General features: G+C 45.3%; 1 protein-coding gene across 4 annotated transcripts in view; it reads left to right on the forward strand.

The window, feature by feature from the left end:
• ARHGAP32 (Rho GTPase activating protein 32) overlaps positions 1-24391 on the forward strand; it is a 97899-nt gene that overhangs the window by 41790 nt on the left and 31718 nt on the right. For all 4 annotated transcript variants that reach the window (XM_025201277.1, XM_025201276.1, XM_025201279.1 and 1 more), the window contains exon 2: positions 3912-4061. In XM_025201277.1, the coding sequence (XP_025057062.1) occupies positions 3956-4061 (106 nt within the window). In that variant the 5' untranslated portion in view covers positions 3912-3955. The remainder of the gene's footprint in view (positions 1-3911; positions 4062-24391) is intronic.

Below are 24391 nucleotides of genomic sequence, written 5' to 3' on the forward strand. Positions count from 1 at the left end.
GGCGTGTGTTACGCTGCAGGGACTGAGGCTGGCAGCTCTATGGTGAAAATGAAGAGTAGTCTTGCTGTCTGCTTCTTTCCTCCTCCTTTTGTGCCCTCATCTCACTCTGGCCAGGGGTTATGGTTAACATGATAATCCTCATTACCACTGCCTTCATTAACTTTATTACTGTCTGCTCTTGTTCTTAGTGTGACATGCAAATGCCATAAACCACTCTCAGGTAAATGGGTGTTTCCATCCAATGAGACTTGGGAGGCTGTTGAGAGAGAAGGAAAGACAGCTCCCTGCACTTGTTTCCTTGTGTGGCTGCTTTACAGTGTAGTAAACATCTCAGGCCAGGTAATGGAAGAGCAGGAGGAGGGCAGTCAGGCATGGGAGGAGTGGGGGGCATGTGCATGTGCATGCACATGGCTACCAGGCAGCCTGGGAAGCAGCTCCTGCAGGTAAGTCTACTGGGGGGAGAGAGGATTGAGGCCCCAATAGGGAGGGAGGGAGTTGGGATGGGGCTGGGGCTGCTGCCCAGCTGGGGTGGGGCTTGGGGCCCAGGGCCGCAATGTATGGCCACACGGCCCCGGTGGGGGGCAGGACGGAGCCATAGGTGGTTCTTCTGGGAGCGGGGGGGGCTGACTCCCCGCTGCTGCATGCATTCCCAGGGGGAGCACGTGCCCCGCAGATCTGTGTACAGGATGGGCTGCCTGCCTTGCTGCCCCTCTCCCCCAGGGTTTCCATGGCCCGGCGGGCAGGACCCAGCACAGCAGGGCATTGTGGGTTGGGGAAGCTCCTTGCTGCCACAAGCCCTGCAGTGTCCTGGCAAGGCACCCCCTGCCCACCTGGCAGCAGCAGGGGTGGTGGCACAAAGCTGTGTCCCTTGTTGCTGCCAGATGGGCAGGGGGTGCCTTGCCAGGGTGGTTTGGAGGTCCCAGCAGCGGCAACGAGCTTCCCTGCCCAGCCGTGCCAGATCCTGCACGCGGGCCCGTGGAGGCCCCGGGGGGAGGGCAGCAGGGTGGGGAACCCAAGCCTGAGCTTGCACTGGGCAGCCTGCACCTGCCTTTCCCCCCCGCAACGGGCTCTGCTTTGCCCATGCCATCCATAAGGGAGGGGGAGGGGGGGGCTCTGCTCTGCCGCAGCAGCCACCACCTCCTGCGGGTGGCAGCTGGGTCTTGGACACTGCTGTGGGTGGCAAGGGGCTGCAGACCTGGGTCCCTGGCTCTATAGCCCTGGCAGCTGGGGGACCCCTGCAGGAGGGCAGGGGGGGGAGTGAGGGGCACCAGCAGGGCCAGAGGGCTGTGGGTAGGGGATGAGGGGCACTAGCAGGGCTGGGCGGGCTGTGGTTTGGGATTGAAGGTCCTGGACCTATGTCCTGCTGAGCAAAGGGGGCAGAGGAAGCTCTGATTTTTCTGTGCTAAACAACCCAAAATCAAATACCAACATTTATAGGTACTTAGAATTAATTTTACTATAGTGATTGAGGCACTGGTAGGCTTCCAAATTGCTTTACAATTGTAAATATATCAATAAAACATTGTGTTCAGTTGATACCTATATATATAGTGGCGTTTCATTTTAATCACGGATTTGGGTTTTTTAAATCAGAGAATTTGTGATTTTTCTTTTTAAACCAAGAAAACTAGGATCCCTGCTGATTTGTTTTTACTGGATGGAGGGGAAAGCACAATGACAGAAAACTAAGGTCCCAGCCTCTGCTTTGCAGTCACTAGCCTACACCCAGTCTGACCCATTGTAGTCTGGGGAGTCGAACAGGAAAAAGCAATGAGAGGAAAAAAAAATTTTCTCTAATCTTTCAAATACATTTAGTTGTAGAGGTAACTTTAGCTAGGAGATCCAAACCCCCACTCCCCGCAACAAACCACCTGACAAATGTAATGAAGTTGATACTTTAGTGCTTCATAATAAAAAGACACAACTTTGCTGACGATGGAGTACAACTAGAGGGAGGAAAGGGTCCTGGAGACGGACAGCCCTACCCTTGAGAAATAAAGCCTTCCACTGACTGCAGAGGGTTTTAGCTTTGGTCTGCGATGAGCAGAGGGAGTGTGTCAATATTCAGCAAGAGAAGGAAGGTCCGTTGCTATTGCAGAGGTTAGAATAAGCCATATAAACCCTTATTTGATGTGGCTGTTAGCAGGGGAGGCTAAGAGTTGGGGTATTACTTGGAGAATTGTTTTATCATTTGTTTTATATTCCTTTATGACTTTTATTACTTTTACTGTAAGCTGCCTGGAGCCTCTTTTGGGGGGGAAGGAAGGGGAGGGAAGCATAAAACGCTACTATAATTTTTTTCCTAAGTATAGTGGTGGCAGTTCTTTACTTCTGGGATAAGGTTTTTCATAATAGCTAATTGACAAAGTGGAAGAAGAGTCACCTCCCCTTAAGAAGCTTTGCTGCAATCACCCTTCTGTTTGCAGAATCCCAAATTCCAAAGCAGCTCAAGAAATATGAAGTTTAAGTGCAATATTACAGAGCAGTAACAGCCCTCGGAGAAAAATATGCCTTTGTGCATGGGTACCTGTGTTGCCTTTTTTCTGTTTAAGTTGCCATATCTCCTAAATTCTGATTACTATAGTTAAGAGTTCAAAATCAGGTGAACTATAGGTTTCGCAGCTCTCTGGTGTTTGAGGAAGGTAGTTAATCTGATTGCTAGTATTGCAGCATGCTGCTGCAGGGACCTTTACAACTTCATGGAACTATAAAGGCTCCTTGACAAAACAAGTCCTTTTATACCTGGTGATTCAGGTTTTTTCTTCTTTTTTAAAAAAAATAGAACTCTTCTTGAAGCCAAATTGCTTTTAAATCACATATACAATGGCACTTTTGTTAGGAGGAGCATTCTTTTGTGCTACCTTATTGCTTTCAGAGGGGTGTCTGGGGAAGAAAAGTTGATATTGAAGAACATTGTCTTGCTTTCTGATTCAAATGTATGCTAGGTCTGTTACTCCTATTTACATGCAAGCTGTTTTGTAGCTCTTGCTTCTTGTCTCCTCCAGAATGGCAGTTATCTGTGCAAATCTCCATTGAACTGATTGTAGATTGCATTCCTTAGTGGACTTGGAAGGTCTTTTCTCAGCTTGATTGCGAAATAAAGAAAAGCAGCTTTGTTGGCTTTGTCTAGGAACAGGAGGTTAGGAGTCCAGGACTCACAGGTTCTATTCTTGTCTTTGCCATTGATTCATTCTGTGGCCTTTTGGGGGGGCAAACTCTTGTGCCAACTCTTGTGTTCCAGTTTTCCATCCTTTGAATAAGGATAGCAGTTCACCTACCTGACAAGCAGCTGAAAGGAAATGAGTAAGTTAATAACGCTTAGAGCTCAGGCTTCAGGAGTACCAAGCACCCACACTTACACATGAAGTCCAGGGACACTGCAGGTGCTCTGAAAAGCAGGCCCTTCATCTGTATAAAGCTTTCCATCTAGATGTTGTACAAATATTATTGAAGGCAATCAAACATTATTAAGCCATAGGTTGCTGCCTGAGAGCCCTAATCCACACCCACAGAAATCAATAGCAAAGCATCTGAGACCCTTTATGGGATCATGCACTGTGTCTTCTTGGGCGTGGGAGCAGATTATTTTGCTTTCTGCCAGGGGAAGCATACAATTTGCAGCTCTCGGGTGCTGCCTGTCACTCAGTGTACTGAATGGCAGTGATTTCTGTACACTTCCTGCAATAGATGCATTGCAAATTAATACCTCTTTAAATCAGGTTCTTCTGTTGCAGCCCTTCATACCTGCCTTGGCCAAAATACTGAAGAGTCTTTGTTTAATGTTGGGATTGAGAGCATTTGCTTGCATAAATAATCAATATTGGTGTTTGTCCCAGCCTCCTGCGCTCAGCTGCATCGTCTCACCCAGTTACGCTGGATGTAACATATGGTGGTTTTGTTTTATTGTGCAGTGTCAAAAAAGCACGGCAAGCTCATCACCTTCCTGCGTACCTTCATGAAGTCTCGCCCAACAAAGCAGAAACTGAAACAGCGCGGGATCCTGAAGGAGAGAGTGTTTGGCTGTGACCTGGGAGAGCATCTCCTCAACTCGGGCCATGATGGTAAGAAAGAACAACTCAGTGTTTATGTTGATTCTTGAATCTTAGTTACCAGATGCATTGTAAAGTCACTTTTTTCTTTGAAGTCTATAACTATCTCCCTGCCCATTTTTTGTGTGATTCCGGCACGGTGTACAACCCAGATCTTTCCATCTGCCTTTTTTTTGCAAAATACCAAAACTGAAGCAATTAATTGGATTTTACTTTTCATCTCAGAATTTTACTTTTCTCAAACCCATCTCAGCTTCCTGCCTGCTGTCCCTTTAGTCCCCATCCACCACTAAAATAAGAGTCAGGAAACAGGTGTTTGCTCCAAGGAGAATGCATATCCATTGCTTATCTTCCCATATACAACATCTGTTACTGTAGAGAGTGTGTTGGTGAACTGGAATTGCACCATTACTGCTGAGTACCACAACACTCAGGAAGAAGAGAGGGAGGGAAGCAGCTCCCAATAGAGTCCTTTCCAGCTGATCAGGAGTTAATGCCATAAGCAGCATCTCCCTCCTGATGGCTTTGAGGAAAGCAGCAGGCAGAGCAGAGCCCTGGGTGAGTGATCAGGGATATGGCCTTGCCTCCCAGCTTATGTCTGTTTTTTCCCCCTTTGTTTTTTGGTTAACAAAAAAGATCATGAATCGCGGTAAGCGGCCAGTATAATCTGGCAAAGTCCGTACCCTTGTGTTTTATGGCTTTTGTTTTGAGGCAGGAAAACAAGGTAGTGCAGGGAGGGGGGCTTTCTCTACTAAGTTTCCTCCAGTTGTACTTTAGATTCTGTCTCTGCAGACGTCTTGGTGGGGAGGGGATGTGCTTATGCAGAACTGCATGTGTTGAAAGCTAATTTTGCTGCTCACATCAAGTATGTTACTACCAGTTTTGGAATCAGATTGCATTTATGACATCAGGACTATGGCAAGGTTCACCGCCTTGTTAATTTGAACCAGTGGAGGTCTCACAGATTCACAGAAGTTTAGGGCTCATTTTTGCTGGGGCTAGAAAAGTACCTGACAATTAGAGCGCGGCTGGTGTGGAAGCAGACACGGAGTCTGTCCCCCACCTAAGCCGTGGATCTCGGATGGCTGCTTTGTGTCATCAAGTTGCTGTAAAACTATTCAATATTAACTTGCAGGGGGGGAAATCAAGAGGTTCAAAAGCAGGCCAGCAGAATAAGCTTGCATTGAGGCAACAGAAAGTGCTTGTCCCTCCTCTTGTTCCCTTCAGCTACATAAGACTGAAGCTAATTCCAGCTCTTCTTAGTGTCCTGCCCTGCCATCATCCCAATTCATTAGGAGAGATGCAAATCCTCAACATCATATTTTCCTGAGAGCCAAGGGGCTGGTATAAACAGTCATGACTCTACTGATGGCTCATCTCAGACACCGTGAAGCAGCTGAGGACTAGTCCCAGGTTTCAACCCCCTGCCTCCCCGTCACACACACCTCCATGTGCATGGCTGTGCCGTGTTAATGAGGTCTCATCATTGAAGGAGTTTCCATTTGCTTTCAATCTTGACTTAATAACTCTTTCCTAACTCCCCAGAGAGTGAAGCAGATCCAATTTGGATGTTGCTAACAGGGGCCAGGTCTCCATTTCTCACAGCAGGGTTGGTTTTTTTTCAGTGCAGTTCAGCTCCTTGACCTGTATTCCAAGTGATGTAATCTGAGGAATTAGTTTTGCGGAGACATTTTTGTGTTCCAGTAAATCAAACCATGTGTACGTGCAGCATTTTAAGCATCCGTTATTGTGAAGTGTTAGATGCTTTAGTTTCAGAGGCAATTATAAAGCATAGCCGGGTGATCTATTTAAAGGGGATTGAGAGAACATGAGACCCTATGTGAGTTAGATGGAGATGGACACAATAATATCCTTTCATCTCGGAGATCATACAGGAGCTCAGAGAGCATTTTCAGAGGAACTACTAGCACATAACACTGAAGATAGCCTGCATATGGACAACTTTGCATCCACAAAACATTGCATCATGTTTCAATTCACAGAAATCCTTTTTATAGGTCAATAATAATTTTTGACGCGTTGGTTCACAGTCCCCAAAGACTCTGTATGGTTCAAAAAAAAAACTTCTACACAGAATAACTTTGAAACAGATGACAGCCCATTTATATGCTCTCCAGAAATGCAGAATGGAGCCAGAGTTGAGTTCTGGATGTTGAGAATCATCAAGTGATCGCTGGCAAAGCCCCCTGCTAAGCATTTATTCCAGTCCCATATTTCTAAATAGCTATAAACTGGCTTTTCTCAGACATAGGTCCAATATTTATCATTACATTTCTTCTACCTGGAAGTATGCAAGATACTTTACAGCTCAGTTAAAACAAAGTCTAATATTTGATCCCATGTTACATTTGCATAAGTCGTTCCTCTGAATTCAACGCAACTGTTTACACGAGTAAGAAAGAATAAGTTTTTGCAGAAATGGTTCTTAGTTTTAGATCTGAGGTGATGAGTAAGAGTAATTGAGAGACAAGGAGGAGAAAAGCCTCAAGGGAAAATAAAGACCATGGCAGGATTATGTGGTTACTTGGTTTGAAGAACAGGCACATCTCAGCAATGCATATATTTAATATTAAAACTTAAAAAACTAACAGTTAAACCTTGGTAAACAGTGAATGTTGGCATCTGCTAGTGAATGCTTTGTTTTTATTAGTGGAAGTTAGGCATATAAGAAGAATTGGGTTTATGTAGGGCTGCAAATCTACAAGGGAATTTATAATCACAGATGAAGTATGGTCCCTATCGGAGAGTTTAAATCTGAACTGACAGGATGGAAGGATGGCTAAGTGGACAGGGCCCTGGACTCAGAGTGGCTGTGATGAGATGTATGAGTAATTTGCTGCTGGTCACTTCATCAGTTTGATGCAGATGCAGTTTGCTGCTACTTGATTGTTGGATGTGGGCCTGGGGTTTATGCACACAGTGGCCGCATCTACATTAGCTGCAGAGTAAATTGTCATCATCTAAATGTGGTTTTAGGCCTCAGTGAACTAATTAACAGTGCTGTGGTGGAGTCATTAACTGTGATTAAACACACATGTAGAACCTGATCGTGCTCCTGGTCAGCCCAGATAGTTGGGGGCCAGACTCCTGCCTGCTGCCTAGCCACACAGCTCTGCACTTTCAGCACCCTTGTGCCCCAACCAACTCCTCCACCACCCAACAGGGCTGCCCGACACCACCACTTGGAGCCCAGGGCTGATCCCTGTGCCCTCTGCCAGCATGGAGCAAGCAGAGCAAGAGTGGCCCTGGTGTAAATTGCTCTGCCTTGGCTCAAATTGCTGCTGTCCCAGGCATACATGTAGACACTGCCCAGGAGTAGCTTACTCCAGCTCAGACTGCTCCAGCATGTATTGCTTTGAATTAATTGCATGTGTAGATGCACCCAGTTGAAGGCAACTTGAGAGAGATAAAAATATGACATTAGTCATAGGGGTGACAGAGAACAGTGTTTAATATTGAGATGATTCTGTTCCCCTGGATTGATTTTTACAGACATTACCCTGTTTGTTTTTGTCTCTATTATGCTAGCACCTGGAACAGGGATTCTCAACCAGGGTGCCAGGGGTTACCTTGAGCTCCCTTCAAGGATGCTACACGGTGTTAGCACTGTTAGGGGTGAAAACATGAGTCACAAGATAAACCCAAAAATTTCACATAGGAATTCAGAATATTAAAGCCATTCTGACCTGCTGTGGTACTTCAGAGTTATTTGCAAGCAAAGAATTGCTCCATTATTTGTCTGTAGTCAAAAATCAAGTGAAAGCTAAGAGCTGGCATTTTTCAAGGTGTGACTTGAGCCTATTGAGGGGTGCCTCAAGTTTAAAAAGGTTGAGAACTGTTGATCTTGACACTTGAGGGTGCACTGTGCTAAGGACGAAAGCTTAGCGATAGCACTCAAAGCTCTTTGAGCAGAGGCTGTGTAGACAAGACAGACAAAGAATGAAAGTAAGAAAGCATCAGTATTCATAGAATCATAGAAAATGAGGGTGGGAAGGGACCTCCGGAGGTCATCTAGTCCAACCCCGTGCTCAAAGCAGGACCCCAACTAGATCATCCCAGCCAAGGCTTTGTCTAGCAGGGTCTTAAAAACCTCTAAGGATGAAGAGTCCACCACCTCTCTGGGTAACCTGTTCCAGTGTTTTACTACCCTCCTAGTGAGAAAATCCCTCCTAATATCTAACTTAAACTTCCCTTGCTGCAACTTGACACCATTGCTCTTTGTTCTTTCATCTGCCACCGCTGAGAACAGTTCAGCTCCATCCTCTTTTGAACCCCACTTCAGGTATTCGAAGGCTGCTATTAAATCCCCCCTCATTCTTCTCTAGACTGAATTAGCCCAGTTCCCTCAATCTCTTCTCACAAGTCATCTGCCCCAGCCCCTGAACCATTTTCATTGCCTTTTGCTGGACTCTCTCCAACCTGTCCACATCCTTTCTGTAGTGGGGGGCCCAAAACTGAACACAGTACCCCAGATGTGGCCTTACCAGTGCTGAATAGAGGGGAATAATACTGGGCTGCTGGCAACACACCTACCAATGCAGCCCCTGATGCCATTAGCCTTCTTGGCAACAAGGGCACACTGTGGCTCATATTCAACTTATTGTCTACTGTAACCCCCAGGTCCTTTTCTACAGAGCTGCTGTCCAGCCAGTCAGCCCCCAGCCTCGGTGCATGGGATTTTTCTGTCCTAAGTGCAGGACTTTACACTTGTCCTTGTTGAACCTCATGAAATTCCTTTTGGCCCAATCCTCCAATTTGTCTAGGTCACTCTGAATCCTAGCCCTACCCTCCAGCGTATCTACTACTCCCCCCAACTTGATGTCATGTGCAGACTTGCTGAGGGTGTGCTCTATGCCATCTTCCAAGTTGTTGATGAAGACATTGAACAAAACTGGCACCAGGACCAACTCCTGGAGCGCATCACTTGATACTGGCTCCCAACTAGACATCGAGACATTGATTACTACTCTCTGAGCCTGATGCTCCAGCCAGTTTTCTATCCACATTGCAGTCCATTCATCCAGCCCGTACTTCATTAGCTTGTTTGCAAGAACGTTGTGGGAGACCGTATCAAAAGCCTTGCTAAAATCAAGGTACGCCACATCCACTGGTCTCCCCGCATCCACCTCATCATAGAAAGCAATCAGGTTGGTCAGGCATGACTTGCCCTTGGTGAATCCATGCTGACTGTTCCGAATCGCCGCCTTTTCCTCCAAGTGCTTAGAAAAGGATTCCTTGAGGACCTGCTCCATGATTTTCCAGGGACTGAGGTGAGGCTGACTGGTCTGTAGTTCCCTGGATCCTCTTTTTTCCCTTTCCTAAATATGGACACTATGTTTGCCCTTCTCCAGTCATCTGTAACCATTCCTGATCACCATGAGTTGTCAAAGATGATGGCCAGTGGCTCTGCAATCTCATCAGCGAACTCCCTCAGCATCTTCGGGTGCATCCCATCCAACCCCATGGACTTGTACATGTCCAGCTTTTCTAAATAGTCCCTACCCTGTTCGTTCACCACTAAGGGCTGCCCACCTCCTTCCCAAACTGCGCTACCCGGTGCAGTAGTCTGGGAGCTGACCTTGCCTGTGAAGGCTGAGGCAAAGAAGGCATTGAGCACTTCAGCCTTTTCTGCATCCTCTGCCTTCCCCATTCAGTAAGGGACCCACACTTTTCTTGATCTTCCTCTTGCTACTGACATACTTGTATAAACCCTTCTTGTTCCCCTTCACATCCCTTGCTAGCTGCAACTCCAATTGCTCCTTGGCCCTACTTATACTCCTCCCTAGTTTTGTCCAAGTTTCCACTTCTTATAGGCTTCCTTTTTGTGATTTAGTTTACTGAAGAGTTCCCTGCTAAACCAAGCTGGTTTTCTGCCATACTTGCTAGTCTTCCTGCGCATCGGGATGGTTTGTTCCTGCACTCTCAATAAGGCTTCTTTGAAGTACACCCAGCTCTCCTGGACTCCTCTCCCCCTCAACCTGGCTGAGATCCTGCCCATGAGTTCCCTGAACAAGTCGAAGTCTACTTTTCTGAAGTCCAGGGTCCTTACTCTGCTGCTCTCCATCTTTCCTTTCCTCAAGATCCTGAACTCAATCATCTTGTGGTCGCTGCTGCCCAAGTTGCTGTCTTATTACATTCCCCACCAATTCTTCTCTGTTTGTGAGCAGCAGGTCAAGAAGACCATGGCCCCTAGTTGGCCGCTCCAGCACTTGCACCAGGAAGTTGTCCCCAACACTCTCCAAAAACTTCCTGGATTGCCTGTGCATTGCTGTATTGCCCTCCCAGCAGATATCTGGGTGATTGAAGTCCCCCATGAGAACCAGGACTTGTGATCGGGGAAACTTCTGCTAGCTGTTTGAAGGAAGCCTCATCCACCACTTTCTCTTGGTCTAGTGGTCTATAGCAGACCACGACATCACCCTTGTTGCTCTCGCCTCTGACCCTAACCCAGGGTCTTTCAACAGCCCTGTCTCCCGTTTCATACCAGAGCTCTGAGCAGTCACACAGCTCTTTTACATACAGCACAACTCCTCTTCTCCCCTGCCTGTCCTTCCTGAACAGTTTGTACCCATCCATGACAGTGCTCCAGTCATGCGAGCTCCCACCCAGTCTCTGTTATTCCAGTCAAGTCATAGATCTGTGAGTGTGTGAGGACTTCCAGCTTTTCCTGCTTGTTTCCCAGGCTCCATGCACTCATGTACAGGCACCCAAGGTAACTAGTCGATTGCCCTGATTTCTCGGCAAGTATAAGAACGCCTCCTCTGTTGCCCCTTCCTGCTTGTTCTTCCTCCAGGTCTCCTGCTTCCCTACTTACCTCAGGGCTTTGGTCTCCCTCCCCGCTGGTGAACTGGGTTCACTTTGCAGATGATCTGAATCAGAAAGAGAGAGAGAGAGTAGCACCGCAAAAACACCCAAGTCCCATTTCAAAAGTGACTACTTTGAAAGTCCTGGACACTTAGGAGCTAAGTTAGTCTCGCTGAATATCAGGGATCTTGGATTCTGAAGTCAGTTGTGCTAGGAGATCGGGGCATATTATGAAATTAAATCCCTTTCCCCCAAGTCTGGTGTTTTAGTCATGAAACCATCCTTCCCATGACTGTTAGAGATATGCCCCCTCCCTATTTTCTAAGTAAAGGTTTCTGCCCTTTTAAACTAGGGAGCAAGGTCAGAAATTTGAAAATAAAAATGCTTAGCATTTAGCAAGTGCTTTAGGTCCTCAGTGGCCTTTAGAAACATTAACAAGCATCATCGCAACATCCTGGTGATTCTCCTTCACAGATGGGGAAACTGTCAGGGAGCTAAAGCAAATTGTCCAAGGCTGTAGATTGAGCAAAGATATTTGGAGATAGAATCGAGGCCTTCCAGTGTAGTCCTGTGCTCCAGCCAGTGGACTGTGCTACCATTCCCTGGATGCAGACTCCAGCGTGCCATCCTCAGTGAAACTAATGCTTTCTACTTGTGACAGTTAAACAGCACATTTTATATAGATGCAGAGTGCCTCATATCTCTCATTTTCATCGGTCTTCCATTTGAGCTGCAAATTGAACGATTGCCTTGAGCTATAAACTTTCCCTGCAGAATGAAAATCTTCATATATTTGGAGGCCGTTGAGTTCCAGTGTTCTCTTTCAGGTCTCCCTCTACCAATAAGGGTGACTGTATTAATCCCCCCTGGAGAGGTATTGATTTTCATTGCACAGATCAGTTCTGTGAAAGTGCCTCCCATGCCAGACCTCTTAAGAGGTTTGCCTCCATTTATTTTTTAGTGCTTTACTCACTTGTTGACTTCTTTAGCTTCTAAATACTTCTCCCAGTGGTGAGGAGTCATTTGAAAACACCCTAGGCTTCCCACAGAATAGATGTTTCATCACCAGCTGGGAGAGAGGCATGTTCAGCATAGCTTTGACTAGGGACATCTCTTTGTTCTTCCTTTTATGGCACAAGTAAGGATGGAAGCAAAGACCAGACTTTTTGTTAGGAAAACTAAGAAGTAATTCTTCAGCTTTTAACCCCATATGGGAAGAATATTATTAATTAACTATTAAGAGTCAAGATCTGGGTGTTGGGTTGTTATAAACAAGGTGGGCAACCGTGAGAGGCATGGTCCAGTGGTTTGGAAACTAAACTAGTAGTCTGCCTCCTGATTTGGTCTTACCAAGTGTGGCAATGGACAAGGCTCTTCTCTCTCTGTACTTCAATTTTCCCATCTGTAAAATATGGACAGTAACACCCAGTGCAAGGAAAGTGTTGTAGCAGGTATTCTGATAGGCAGCTGATTAAAATAGTCAAATGGATGTGTTTTTTACATTAGCGCATAGCGTAACACACGTTCTAAAGGAGCAAGGTAAGCCGTATTTTTTGGGCAGTCAGAAATGGTGCCACGGGTATCTTGTGGGAACTACTTGCATATCGAGGAACGTTGGAGAGAACCGCCTGTGTGTAACACATGTCCTGAAGCCATTCTTGCTGCCTTCTTAGATACCTGATAAAATAATCTCTCTCTGTCCTTAGGATGGCACATAGGATAAACCTGTTATGCACTAAAATTAAATGGCCGTATACTTTAATTCATCATGGGTGGGCATGTAAATTCCTTGATGTGCACAGTGGAAACTGCTACACCATAAATGAGCTGTAGTTGCTATCTGGGACTGAATTGAAAGGCAGCAGTTGAGAGAGAGGAGATGCTTTTTGTAGTCTCTGTGCAATTGTTGTGTTAGTTCCTAACTTGTGACCACAGTGGAAAAGACTCCTTTAGAAATACAGAGTAGACTTTCTAGACTTCCTCTGTCTATGCATTGCTGCTCCCTTTCAGACTGTCCTATTCCAAATGAGTAGAATAGCTCCAGAATATGTCTGTGCTGTGCCACTAATAATAAATGCTGCCCTCTCCATCATATAAAAAAAGAGGGCAGGTTTATTGGAGCATCTGATTTTTTTTCTCTTTTTATTGAAAAACAAGGAACATATGTAAGATTTCTAAATTATGGCTCAAGGCTTGATTTGTAGTACAACATAGGCATTTTGGTTGGTTTTGAGGCCCTTAGTAATGGAGAAGGTCACCAATCCTGCTGGTGCTAAGCCCCCTCCATTGCCGTTTGCTTACAAAAAGGTTTTATTCCTACTTGCTTTTAAAATAATTCATAAAGCAAGGGACTTGTGCCACCTTGGGGTTTCCAGTTACAACACAACCTCTTTTGGTTCCTCTGGTATCTAATATCACCAGAGTCCTGGCATCCGTGATTTGCCACCTGCCCATTGTTTATTTAATTTTTTCAGTAGTAAGTTGTTACAGGCTTCAATAAAGGACGAATGTGGTTAGAAAAGCAGGTTCGAACAAGAAAAGATGAGAGGCGAGATTTCAGTTGGGAGGCTCTGCGTGGGCAGGGGGAAAACCAGCTCCATTCCTGTTAGGTTGTCTAGCTCAAGAAAGACTTCACAACTGCTCTGTCATCTCTCTGGTTCCTAACACTCATTTGATTAGCCCCTTGTCTTCATCAGTGATTTTAATTATAATAAATGTCTGTCCGGTTGCCCTTGAATCTTGGCCAAGTTATGAAGAAAACCACAGTTGTAGGTCTTGCTTTAGTATTTAGACTTGGTTTGGTCTTGCTTGATGTTGCAACGCTGACAGGTGCATTGGCCCTGTTACCATTGCCATCTCTCACATTTATTGGAGAACAACAAACCAAAGGGAAAAATTATACCTAGGGAATGAACATTAATTAACAGTGGGGAAACTACCTAAATCCACAAATGTGTGTGGGCTTTTTTATTTCCTCTTTTTCTTTCATTAATTGTATCCGTAATGTGAAATATAAGGGCAGTCTGTGAAATTCAGGGGCCTTTGTCTAATTTGGAAGCATTACCAAGGCCCAAATGGATTTCTTACTCAAAGTGGCCTCCATTGGTCATTTCTTTTCCTTCTAGAGATCCCTGAGGAGCAGCTATTTGAAAGAATTAAGTATTCCCGTTGCAAGATCTTTGCCCCCAGAGGCTGTCTGTCTTTTAATATTTGCATAGCACCCAGTGCAACATGACCTCACTCCTGGTCAGGGTTTCTGGGTACTAATGCAGTACAAATAATCACATGAAACTAATAATCCCAGGGTTTAGGTCCCAAATTATTTTTGGAACAGTTAAGACTTGAATCTTAGCAACCACATCAACAGTTTTGCTTAACCAGTAACTTCGTGTGCCTACACATAGGTTTGCTAACTGCTGCATGCAGAGTTAGATTGTGTGAATGGAAAATTTGGAACTGAATTGCAAAGTTGGCCACTTTCTTCTGATCCAAGCTTGAATTGAATATCTCTAGGACAGGTTCACTATCTATGAGTAATGGTGATCCCTAGTCTGGGAACTACTGCCTTTCATCCTGTTAGAAATGAATGCCCAGGGTCTGGATGCTCAAATGGGCTCTTAGGGACTTGGAAAAAACCTGTTTAAGGTGCAGAGAAATTCAAACATGGATTAAAATTAATCAGAACATCAGGGAGTTTGGGGGGGGGTGTTCAAATTTGGCATTTTGCCTTGATTCTGTCTCTACTTTTAAGGATCTACATTCCCGAAGAGGTCCAGCAATTAAGGCACTTCTCTGGGGATTGAGAGACCTGCATTCAGTTCTGCCAGAGATTTCCTGTGTGACCTCAAGCATTTCACTGGATCTCACTTACCCATCTATACAATGGGGATAATAGTACTGGCCTAACTCACAAGTCTGTTGTACAGATCGATAAATACCTTGGGGCATTCTGATAGTTTGGTGGCTGCCACCTTAATAAAATTGAGCTCCCATGTGCAAGATTTTGACCTCAGGCTTAGAAATTGGTAGCTGGGCCCTTTCTTATGTTCTCCAGGTTCAGTGCACTCTAATGTGAAAACAGAGAGCTCTCCCCTCTTCTGCCATCCTTAACAGTGCCTTATTCTGCCAAGAGCCATTGAGAGAAGTTCGGCTACTCAGAGTAAGCATCTAATTGGTATAAGAAGACAGTACCTAGCTTGCTGTGTATTTCCTTCAGTCAGATCTAATTAAAATTACATACAAATGCATGTACATATACAGGGAGAGTGTTTTAAAAGCTGTCTACTAGATTTATAGGCACTAACTGTATTCCCTGGGATCTGCAAACAGAATGTCTCTCACATCAGTCAAATCTTTCCAAAGACTTAAACATTTTAAAGTGTGCCTATGTGTCTGTGTTTCTATCTATAAAGACATGTTTTATCCGTGATGGGTTTCAAGTGCATTTTTTTTTCATTAGCTAGTGGAGAAGGCTGATTGGCACGTTTATGTATTGTGTTTTTGTGCAATCTGTTTGTCATTCCAAACCTTCCAGCTGTTGCCTTTGGCCCTTTATTGCTTTCTGTTAGCTCTATTTTACATAGCACAGAAATACTGCCTTGCGCCTGTAGTTTCCCTTAAATCTATTTCAGACAGCATTTATCGCAGTTCCACACAAGCACGTCGTAAACCGGAAGAAGCAACTTGTAAAGTTGCATTACGGGGCAGTAATTCAGGAAGGCTGCTCTGGATGACTTTACAGCCCATTTGAGCTTTTTGTCTTGCAAGTTCTAACATCATCCAGACCCCTTTTTTATATGGCTGTCCTGGCCAGCTATTACTCTGGCTGGCTAGCTTGTTACTATTGAGTTTGATCGTTTGGTTATTTTGCATCCTGAAGCCCACTACTCAACAGATGTATTTAAATCTAAGATTGCTTGTATTATTGTTGCTTTCAATCATTTTGTAAAGGAATCTGTAATGAGTGACATACACAGTCAAAGAGAGAGACAAGAGCTCAGTAAGAAACAGGTGCTCTAGCTGAGAACACAAGTCTCCTACAGTTTCTCTGTGATTGCAGGCAAATTACTTAACTCTTATCTCTGTTTCCTCATATTCATAACGGGGTTACTAACCAATCCCCATGTCCTAGCAGAGTCCTATGACAACAAGAATCAGCTGGCCCATACAGTTGATGCCAAGAGAACTCCTCACCTACCACAGACCCATATACCACCCTAGGAGTGCTGCTAAAAATGAGCATTGATACCTTTGAAGGTCAACTGTTTTGAGTCATTTGGTAGGGCTGTGCAAAGCTTCGGTAGCCGATTCGATTTGGAGGAGATTCGGCCATTTTGGTGGCCGAATCTCCGAATCTGAATCGAATCGGAAGATCCGTTAAAAGGTCCAAATTGAATCGGAAGCCTCCGAATCGATTCGGAAAAGATTCAGCGCCACTTTGGAGATCCGGCCATAGACTAAACAGGCAGCAGTCCTCACCACACTAGACACAGCTGCCTCTACTGGTAAGTCTGTTGAGGTGGGCAGGTGGGGAGGGAAGGACTGTGTGGAGGAGGCAGATCAGTGCCCCCACAGCGAGGGAGGGATTGGGGCTGGGACAAGCTGCTCAGCCAGGGCAGGGGGGCACGGGACTTGGGGAGAGGGGTGGGGCATGCTGCCTGTTTAGCCTGTGACCGAATCTCCAAAGTGGCACCGAATCTTCGGATCCAATTCGGCTGAATTGAATTGGAAAAGTGATTTCGAATCTCCAAATTGAATCACTGTCCCTTCTGAATCAGCCGAATCCAAATCGAATACTTGCCGCTTCGCACAGGCCTATCATTTGGGACCAGTTTCCAAAGCTGATGGGTGCTTGTTTTATTGCTCCAGTCTGCCCTCCACCAGGCTGATAGAACCCAAGCTCTTATCGCGTGGGTGAGCACAGTGAGGGAGAGCATTACAGATCTTGTGTAGAGATGCTGTCTCTCTGATGAAATGGAGACCTCTGAGCTGTATGGAGCTGAGAGGAAAAGTGCAAGCTGTTAAATTCCTAGAAGACATCGTCTCTACCCTTTTCCAACCTGCTTCTGCAGCAGCCGGAAGTATAGCCTTGATGAAAGACCTTCTTTATGCATCAGCCATGCAGAGAACAGCAGGGGGTTGGTAATTAATTTGCATTTTGAAATAGTGCTGCTATAAGGAGGGAAGACATGGAAAGAAATCTTATGCATTGCACAGGGACAGCTCACATTTCTTTTCCTCACTTTAAAGAAGTGAAGATATATATTTTTTCTCTTAAAATATTTAGGTGCAGTGAATTTTAGTGACCAATTCAGGGAAAACAAAGGCCTGGTCTGCTGGTAAAAGCCCTGATGAGGATACAGTTATATATATTGGTGTACAAGTACTGCAAAAGTATTCCTCTTTCTAGAAAGAAGCTATAAATAGCTACACCAGTATAAAACATTTTATACTAATATAACTGCATCCATGCTAAGGGGCTTGTACCATTTATTGTACTCAAAGTGGTACAACTTTCAGTATAGAGCATGCCCAAACTTCAGGAAAGTAGGAGTGCACCAATAGAGATTTTTGGGGCCAATACTGAGGAGATATTTAAGGAGGCATATCAGGCGATACTGATCCAATTTCCGATACAGCTGCCTCCAGCTGGTAAGTTCAGTGTGGTGGAAGGGGAGGGAAGGGGCATGGTGGGGGCGGGCATGGCTCTTCCCGGAGCGTGGGTGGAGGTGGGGCATTTTGCTGGGCAGCAGCGATGCTGGGAGTGGAGTGGCAGCAAAATTTGGGATGGATGCAGCATCCTGAGAGCGCCACTGGTGCCCACTCCAAGTCCAGCCCCTACCGAAAAGAGCCCCACCCCTGGGGTGCAAGCAGTGGCAGGACCCGCCCACAAGCTGTGGCTCTGGCCCCTACCTGGGCAGCACCTATTCCTGCCCATGCCCCCTCCCTCACCGCAGGGGGTGTTGATCTGCCCCCCCACCCCCCAACACCTCTTCCCTCTCCTTCCACCACACTGGACTGACCAGCTGGAGGCAGCTCTCCACGCTGCCGGTTGTGCTTCTCGCTGCCTGAGTGCTGTGATGCGGCTGTATGCAGCACAGGCATTTATCAGCCAAATTATTGACCCCATTGGGTCACTATCCAATACAACCAGTTTTTTTTTATATTGGTACGGATCTGATATCGGACTGATGTATTGGTGCACCTCTACAGGAAGGCACACACTTAGGGGACCTAAGCATGTGGCTAAGTGCTTTCTTAAGTTGGTGGGGGTATAGGTTGTAGCCGTATTGGTCTAAGGACATAGGCAGACAAGGAATCTTGTCTGTCTTTTTAAGTTGGTGGAACTCTTTATTGGTCTTAAGTTTCTGAAAGCTAGACACTGTTTTTGGCTGTAGCTAAACTGTCAGAAGTAAATGACTATCAACCTTCTTAAAATCCAGATTCTGTTGTAATAGATTAGCTCCACTAGTTTTCTTATATTTTATAACCTTCTCTGAGATTTCTTTGAGAGCCGGTCACTTGTTTAAATACAAACAGTAGACAGTATCAGGAAACAGTTCACCTTAAAAAGCTGGTTCAGACTTTATCCCTGCTCTTAAGTAATGCGTGTAATTTTAACGAGGTCTATCTTGTAAACTACGCTACATCTTAAAGGAAGTCCATATTGGTTGCTTGTTGCATTACCTGTAAACTTGAGAGGGGATTGGAGGCATGGATTTAGGAGGCTTTTAAACAGTAGAGGAGACTGGTGAGTTTTATGCTCAAGTATGCAAAAGGTAGTGAACTGGGACATCTCCTGCAAGCTGCTTTCTGGAATGGCATGGATGTTCATCCTGCCAGGAATGACCTATGAATAAGAAGCAGTTCAAATCTCACATTGATTGACAGCAATATCCTATGCAATCATGCCTTTGGTTAGGAAGTGCACCTGTGAGATAGTTTAAAGAAGCAAAGGCTACTGAAAAGAAAGCCAAATAGCAAAAGGGGTTAAAAATGGTTAGCCCCTTTATGCCAGATGGTGACCATTTTTAATTATTCTCTAGTTTCCAAAAAAAACCAAAACTTGATCAGCTCCAGTGAAAAGAAAGTAAGGTACCCAGAGTAAGATACAGTTTGCAGTATGTATTTTTAACAATGTCTTTTAGCTGTCTTGGCAATAGGAACTAAAAAATAGGAGTGTTCTTAAATATCTAAAGTGTTTCATCTTCCATAAAGGATGTTTCTCACTGGGTTCTTATAGTAGTCACCTATCTGCGTGGTTAAATATTTAATAACCATTTAAATAATTGAAATTAGCATTCTAATATATCTGTATCTAGGTAGATAGATCTATATTGATATATATCTATATATTAGAAACTTCCTAGTTCATTCCTTTATTGAACTGCTTTTTTGGTAAACCTCTTGGATAATATGTGGACTAACAGGGCATCCAAGGTTATTACATTGTTTGGAAGGTTAGGTATTGGATATACAGCAGTTTATTTTATATGTGCTGTTCCTCTTCGAGTGATCATTTAACTTTTTACAGCCCTTTGCTATGTGTGGAATTCAGTTGAGCAGGCTTCATTTCTGTGTGATACAGTCCATTAACCAGCCAGAAAGGCCCTGGTTTATGTAGTAGTTCACCTTATTGCTGTAATATTATGAAAATGACACTGCTTCAGGGGAACTCGATGGGAGGTCGCATTCCTCATACTGAACAAATAATTGATTTCAATAATGCACCCTCCCCCCCAAAAAGTTTGCTAACATTATGAAAGATTAAAAGGAGAAAAGTCAAGATTGGAGGAGTGCAAAGGGCCTGTTTTTCAAGATGAATTAACATGCTTTTCAGAATGAGAACAGTAAAATCTACACTTCATCAGGATGGGAGGCGTTAACCCCTTCATTCAATGAATAAACACAAGCTGTAGGAGATGCTGTAAACATTTCAAGCCAGCTGGAAGATGTTGTAGAATGAGCTGAAAAATTCCTTTAGCTGCCATGGTGATTAAAAAAAAAAAAGGCTGGAGTTTCCTTTATTAATTCTGCTGTATTCCCAAGCTCCTGTACTTCAGTCCCTCGAGGCAGCGAGGGGAGAGAGGGATGGAACTGATCCTGAGCTAGGAGCCACACACGGTGCTCTGAGCCTCCCAAAGAGGTGACTGATTAAATCTAGCAATGTTCAATGAACTCTTGGAGCTGCTTTATGAGCTGCTTTATCTGAGGTCAGTGGTTGAAGGAGATTGTCCTGAGGAAGAGAATAATGCCAGCAATGCAAACTGTTACCCTTTTATTATTACTTTTGTTTTATGATAGCACCTAGAAACTTCCATCATGGACCAAACAGAACAAAAAGATTCCCCAAGAGCTCACTGTTGAAGTATTAGGCAAAAGGCAGATGCTTACAACAGACGGAGGAGCCCAAGGAAGGCATCAGTCATCATGATAGCCTGATAGCTGCCTAGCTGCTCTCAAGTGTTCTCTAGGCAATTTTTGCTACAATTTCCTATATCTTGAGGGTACCAACAGCTTTCCTCTTCATATGTCCAGTTACCAGGGGCTGAGAAAGCTCCTGTGAATTGGTGGGGAAATATTAAAAAAAAAAAAAAAAAACCCCACCTGCACATTTCTTAAATACCTTGCTTAGTAGCAACCTCAGATCACCCTGCCAGCAAAGGGCCTGTATGCATAGCTGGGTTGGGGGGCCAGGTGATGAGGCAGCTGTCCCATATCTCCCAGGCAAATGTGTTCGAGTCACCAGCCCAGTTCAGCATGTCCCACTTCCACTACAGAATGGATCAAAATAGCAACCTGGGTAGGAAATTATTACATGACTGGACCCACTGGAAGTATTGGTGTCAAGGGGGGGCATAGTGTGAGGCTTTGCCTCATCTTAATTGTAATATCACTGCCCATGGTTTGCCTAGGTTAATGATCCAGCACAGTAAACGTATCACTATGACTACATCCCATTCTTTTTTCCCCTTCTTCCTTGACCTGATGCAAATCATCACAATAGGCCGTTCCTCAGATTTAATTATGACATGAATATAAAACTCGCCATGCTGTTTGTTTATACTGCTAAATAAGCCCAGAAACCTGAAGCCTTGGAAACATGTGGAGTTTGATCCCTCTGACATGGTACTTCAATTAAGCAGCCCAGGCAGGTGTTCTGGCCATTGTTTGCTGGAGAAGGAAGGAGCAGAGCTTGCAGACGATGTTTTACCCTTTCTTGAATGGCACCAGCATCCCCTGGAGGAGAATGTGATGGCAGTGATGCAAAGGAAAGTGCTTTTTATGATTTTATTTTCTTCACTACCCAGTGCTAATCTCACTGCATCATTAACCTGGGCTCTGGGGCCCTTCCTCAGAGCCTGTCTCCAGCCTCACCCCCTGCCCTGTTCCCCATTGCTTTTGCCAGACTTTTTCCCCCTTGGCATTGCCAATAACACTTTGCTACTCCACTTCTCACCATTACAGTTATATTTATTTGTATGGTGTAGTGCTTCAAGGCCCCAGTTGGAGAGTAGCCCCACACTGCCCTAGACAGAGTACCAACAGAAGAAAATGAGCCCTTGCCCCAAGGAGTTTCCAGTCTAACACAGCAGGATGTAGCAAAAGCCTCCTTTCCAATCTTAGGACTTCTTTCCCTCCCTTCTGTCCGTCATTGCTGGTCCCGACTCATTCATGGCTAAGCTAAGAGAAGTCTGTCATGTAGGCATAGTTTTTGTGAGTTAAAGGGTAAATGACTGGGATCTTAAACTACAAGTGCCTACACGTTTTTTGGTGTTTGTAGGAGAGAGGGAAAGGTTGGTGTGTTTTTGCATTCCCTTTACACGTGGCACACTGTGGGTATTTTATTCACCAGGTGCTTCTAGCTGTGCTGTGCAGCTAGGGTTAGAAGTGGGCCATCTTGTGGGCACTTTTGGACAATTGTGAATGCAGGAGCCTTGACTCTGGCGTGGGAAGCTTTTCAGTCCTATAGCCCTATGTGGGTCTGTGAAGTGCCGTGCACCCTTATTTTCCATAGAAACAAAGAACAGATAATACACAGCATCATTCCTCGAAGCTAAAATGCATAGACAGAATTTGTGCTGCATCTGAAACTTGTTCTGACTGTCCAAGAATGGGTACTTTTTACTGGAGTAGTTTAAATTAGGGAGGGTTAATAGACAAAGGTAGGGGAGTTAACCTGCTAGGACTTTCTTTGCTTCAAAGATCTGTTTGAGCTGGTGGTCATGGTACCACTGAGGGGATAGCCTGGTTCTGCTTTTTACATGCAAATATAGAAGAGGAGGAAACATTTTTGTGCAGGAGTTAAACTGAAGGAGGAAAAAATGGTTCTCTTCCAAGCTGCACCCACAATGAGCCCTGCCTACATGAGTCACCAGAACGATGGTAGTTTGTGGGGATGCTCAAAATATGCTTCAGCAATTTACTGAGGTTGCTCTTTAAAGGGGCTTAAAAGGACCGTGGGCTGTTTGGGCCCATCATCTTTTTAACTAGGTGAGGGTTGGTGGGAAATGAGCACTGGTGTCTCCCAAATGTTCTCCACGGAGGCCGTGTCTACACTGATAGGGCAAGTGTCAAGGACAATCTCAAGTCCATGCTCACTGACTTCCATGCTGCAGCCGCCCTAGGTTCCTCCTGTGGCAGCAGTCCAGCCTGACCTTGTAGCTCTGCTAAACTTCTGGCATGAAGTTGGTCCCACCACTGTTCACCTCTACGCCTGTCCCTGACTGCAGTGTGCGCAGCACTCTCCTGGGCCTACGGTGCTCAAGCACAGCAAGACCACAAGCAGCAGTCCCCCAACTTCCAGTTCCCGTTTAATGCCCTTCTGCACCCCCATTCCTCTCTCCACAATCCTTAAGGAGAGACACTTACACCAGTGTAGACGCATGCTAAGTGGCACCCAAATGAGGAGCAACTTGCAGCGTATCTTACTCTTCTGGGCTGCACTCTCCTTCCTAACACAAAAAAGGAACTGTTAACAGTGTTGACGTGCAAAGGCTCATTGCCTGGCATCTGAGCTCACACCTGGCTTGGATGGATAAGGCGGTTCATACCTTTGACCCTCTGCAGGCTCGGACAGCTCTGCAATGATTACACCAGTCACAGTCATAACAGCTTTTCTTCTTTTACCATATTTACCTAAATCCAAGAAGACTTTAAATTTAAGGTGACCCTCCCCATAATTATATTCTATACATTTGTTATAATTGTCCGTGTATAGAATCTAATTAGCAGAAGGCCATCTTAAGTTTGTCCCTCCCCTAACTGCTGCGGTGGGGAAAGCAGGTGGGTGGAGAGGGGCCAGTCCCCTGCTCCTTGCCCCTGTTCCTGTGTGCCGGCCCCCGCTCCGCTTTCCCACCAGGCTCCAGATTTCCCCCTCCTGCACGCTCTGCCCCCCGCCCTGCCCCTCATGCCCCCTCCCCTGCCAGATGAGCTATTGCAATCTGGAGCAGGCAGTGGCTCAGCTCCAACTTCAGCCCCAAGACAAAAGCTGAAGCTCAGCACTGAGCCATTGCCTGTCCTGTCAAACCTGCTCCCCCCTCCCCCCACCCCTTGCTGATGGGGGAAGAAAATCTCATCTTGGATTACAGTAAATATGGGAATTTAAGATGAGATACTTGGAAGCTGTGGGCAATTTGAGAGGGATGCGAACATGCACTATGGATCCTATAAGCTGGCTGCTATCTCATCCTTTCAAGAGGGGATGCAAGCGATGTCCATGACTCCTTTATAGACCCTGGTGTTGGGACACAGTGTCTTGTTGAAACACAAGAGACATAAATGACACACAACGGAGTAACCTGGGTCACAGATGCTAATTACAGTCTCCAGAGTTTTCCTTCTTTTAGCCATCCGAAGGAAGAGAAGGTGTACTGTTCTCCTCTGCCCCACAGCCTGGCTTCCTTCTCATTTCCTTGCCCTCCTAGCCCTGTGATAGGTTCAGGCTGGCGCTCCATCCTTTCTGAACTCCATACCAGCCTAACCCAAGTTTTAAGATTTATCAACACAACTCTTGAAAAGTCCAATCAAGTAAAAAAACATGGTCGAAATATTGCTTGTAAATGTTCTTAGACTAGGAATGTAAGACTGGCTCTGCTGGGTCAAACCAGTGGTTCATCTAGCCCAGTAGATGCTTTAGACAGAGAGTATGTGAGTGGGCTGTGTTTACTGTGATCCAACCCCGTCATACCTTCCCTTGCATCAGCAATCCTATGACCCTATGGTTGATGGTTTTAGAAATGTCACAGGACACGTTTTTGACTGTTCTGTTTAATAGCCCCCGTTGAATCTGTCCTCCCTGAACTTGTGTAATCTCTGGTTATACTATCTGCGAACCTGAATTTGGGGCTGTTCTGATCTGGAGCGTTTCATGTATGCCATTCTGAATGATTGGCTTTTGCTAAGGCTAGAAGGCTTCTCCGGAGTGCTTGAATGTGCGTTCACCCGGCAATGCAAAACTGTTGTATCCCCAAGCATAAATGGTCACGTGACAGCCACATCAGATTGATTTCTAACAC

The sequence above is a fragment of the Alligator sinensis genome, unplaced genomic scaffold (assembly GCF_000455745.1).
Source record: "Alligator sinensis unplaced genomic scaffold, ASM45574v1 scaffold760_1, whole genome shotgun sequence".
In the NCBI taxonomy this organism is placed as follows: Eukaryota; Metazoa; Chordata; order Crocodylia; family Alligatoridae; genus Alligator; species Alligator sinensis.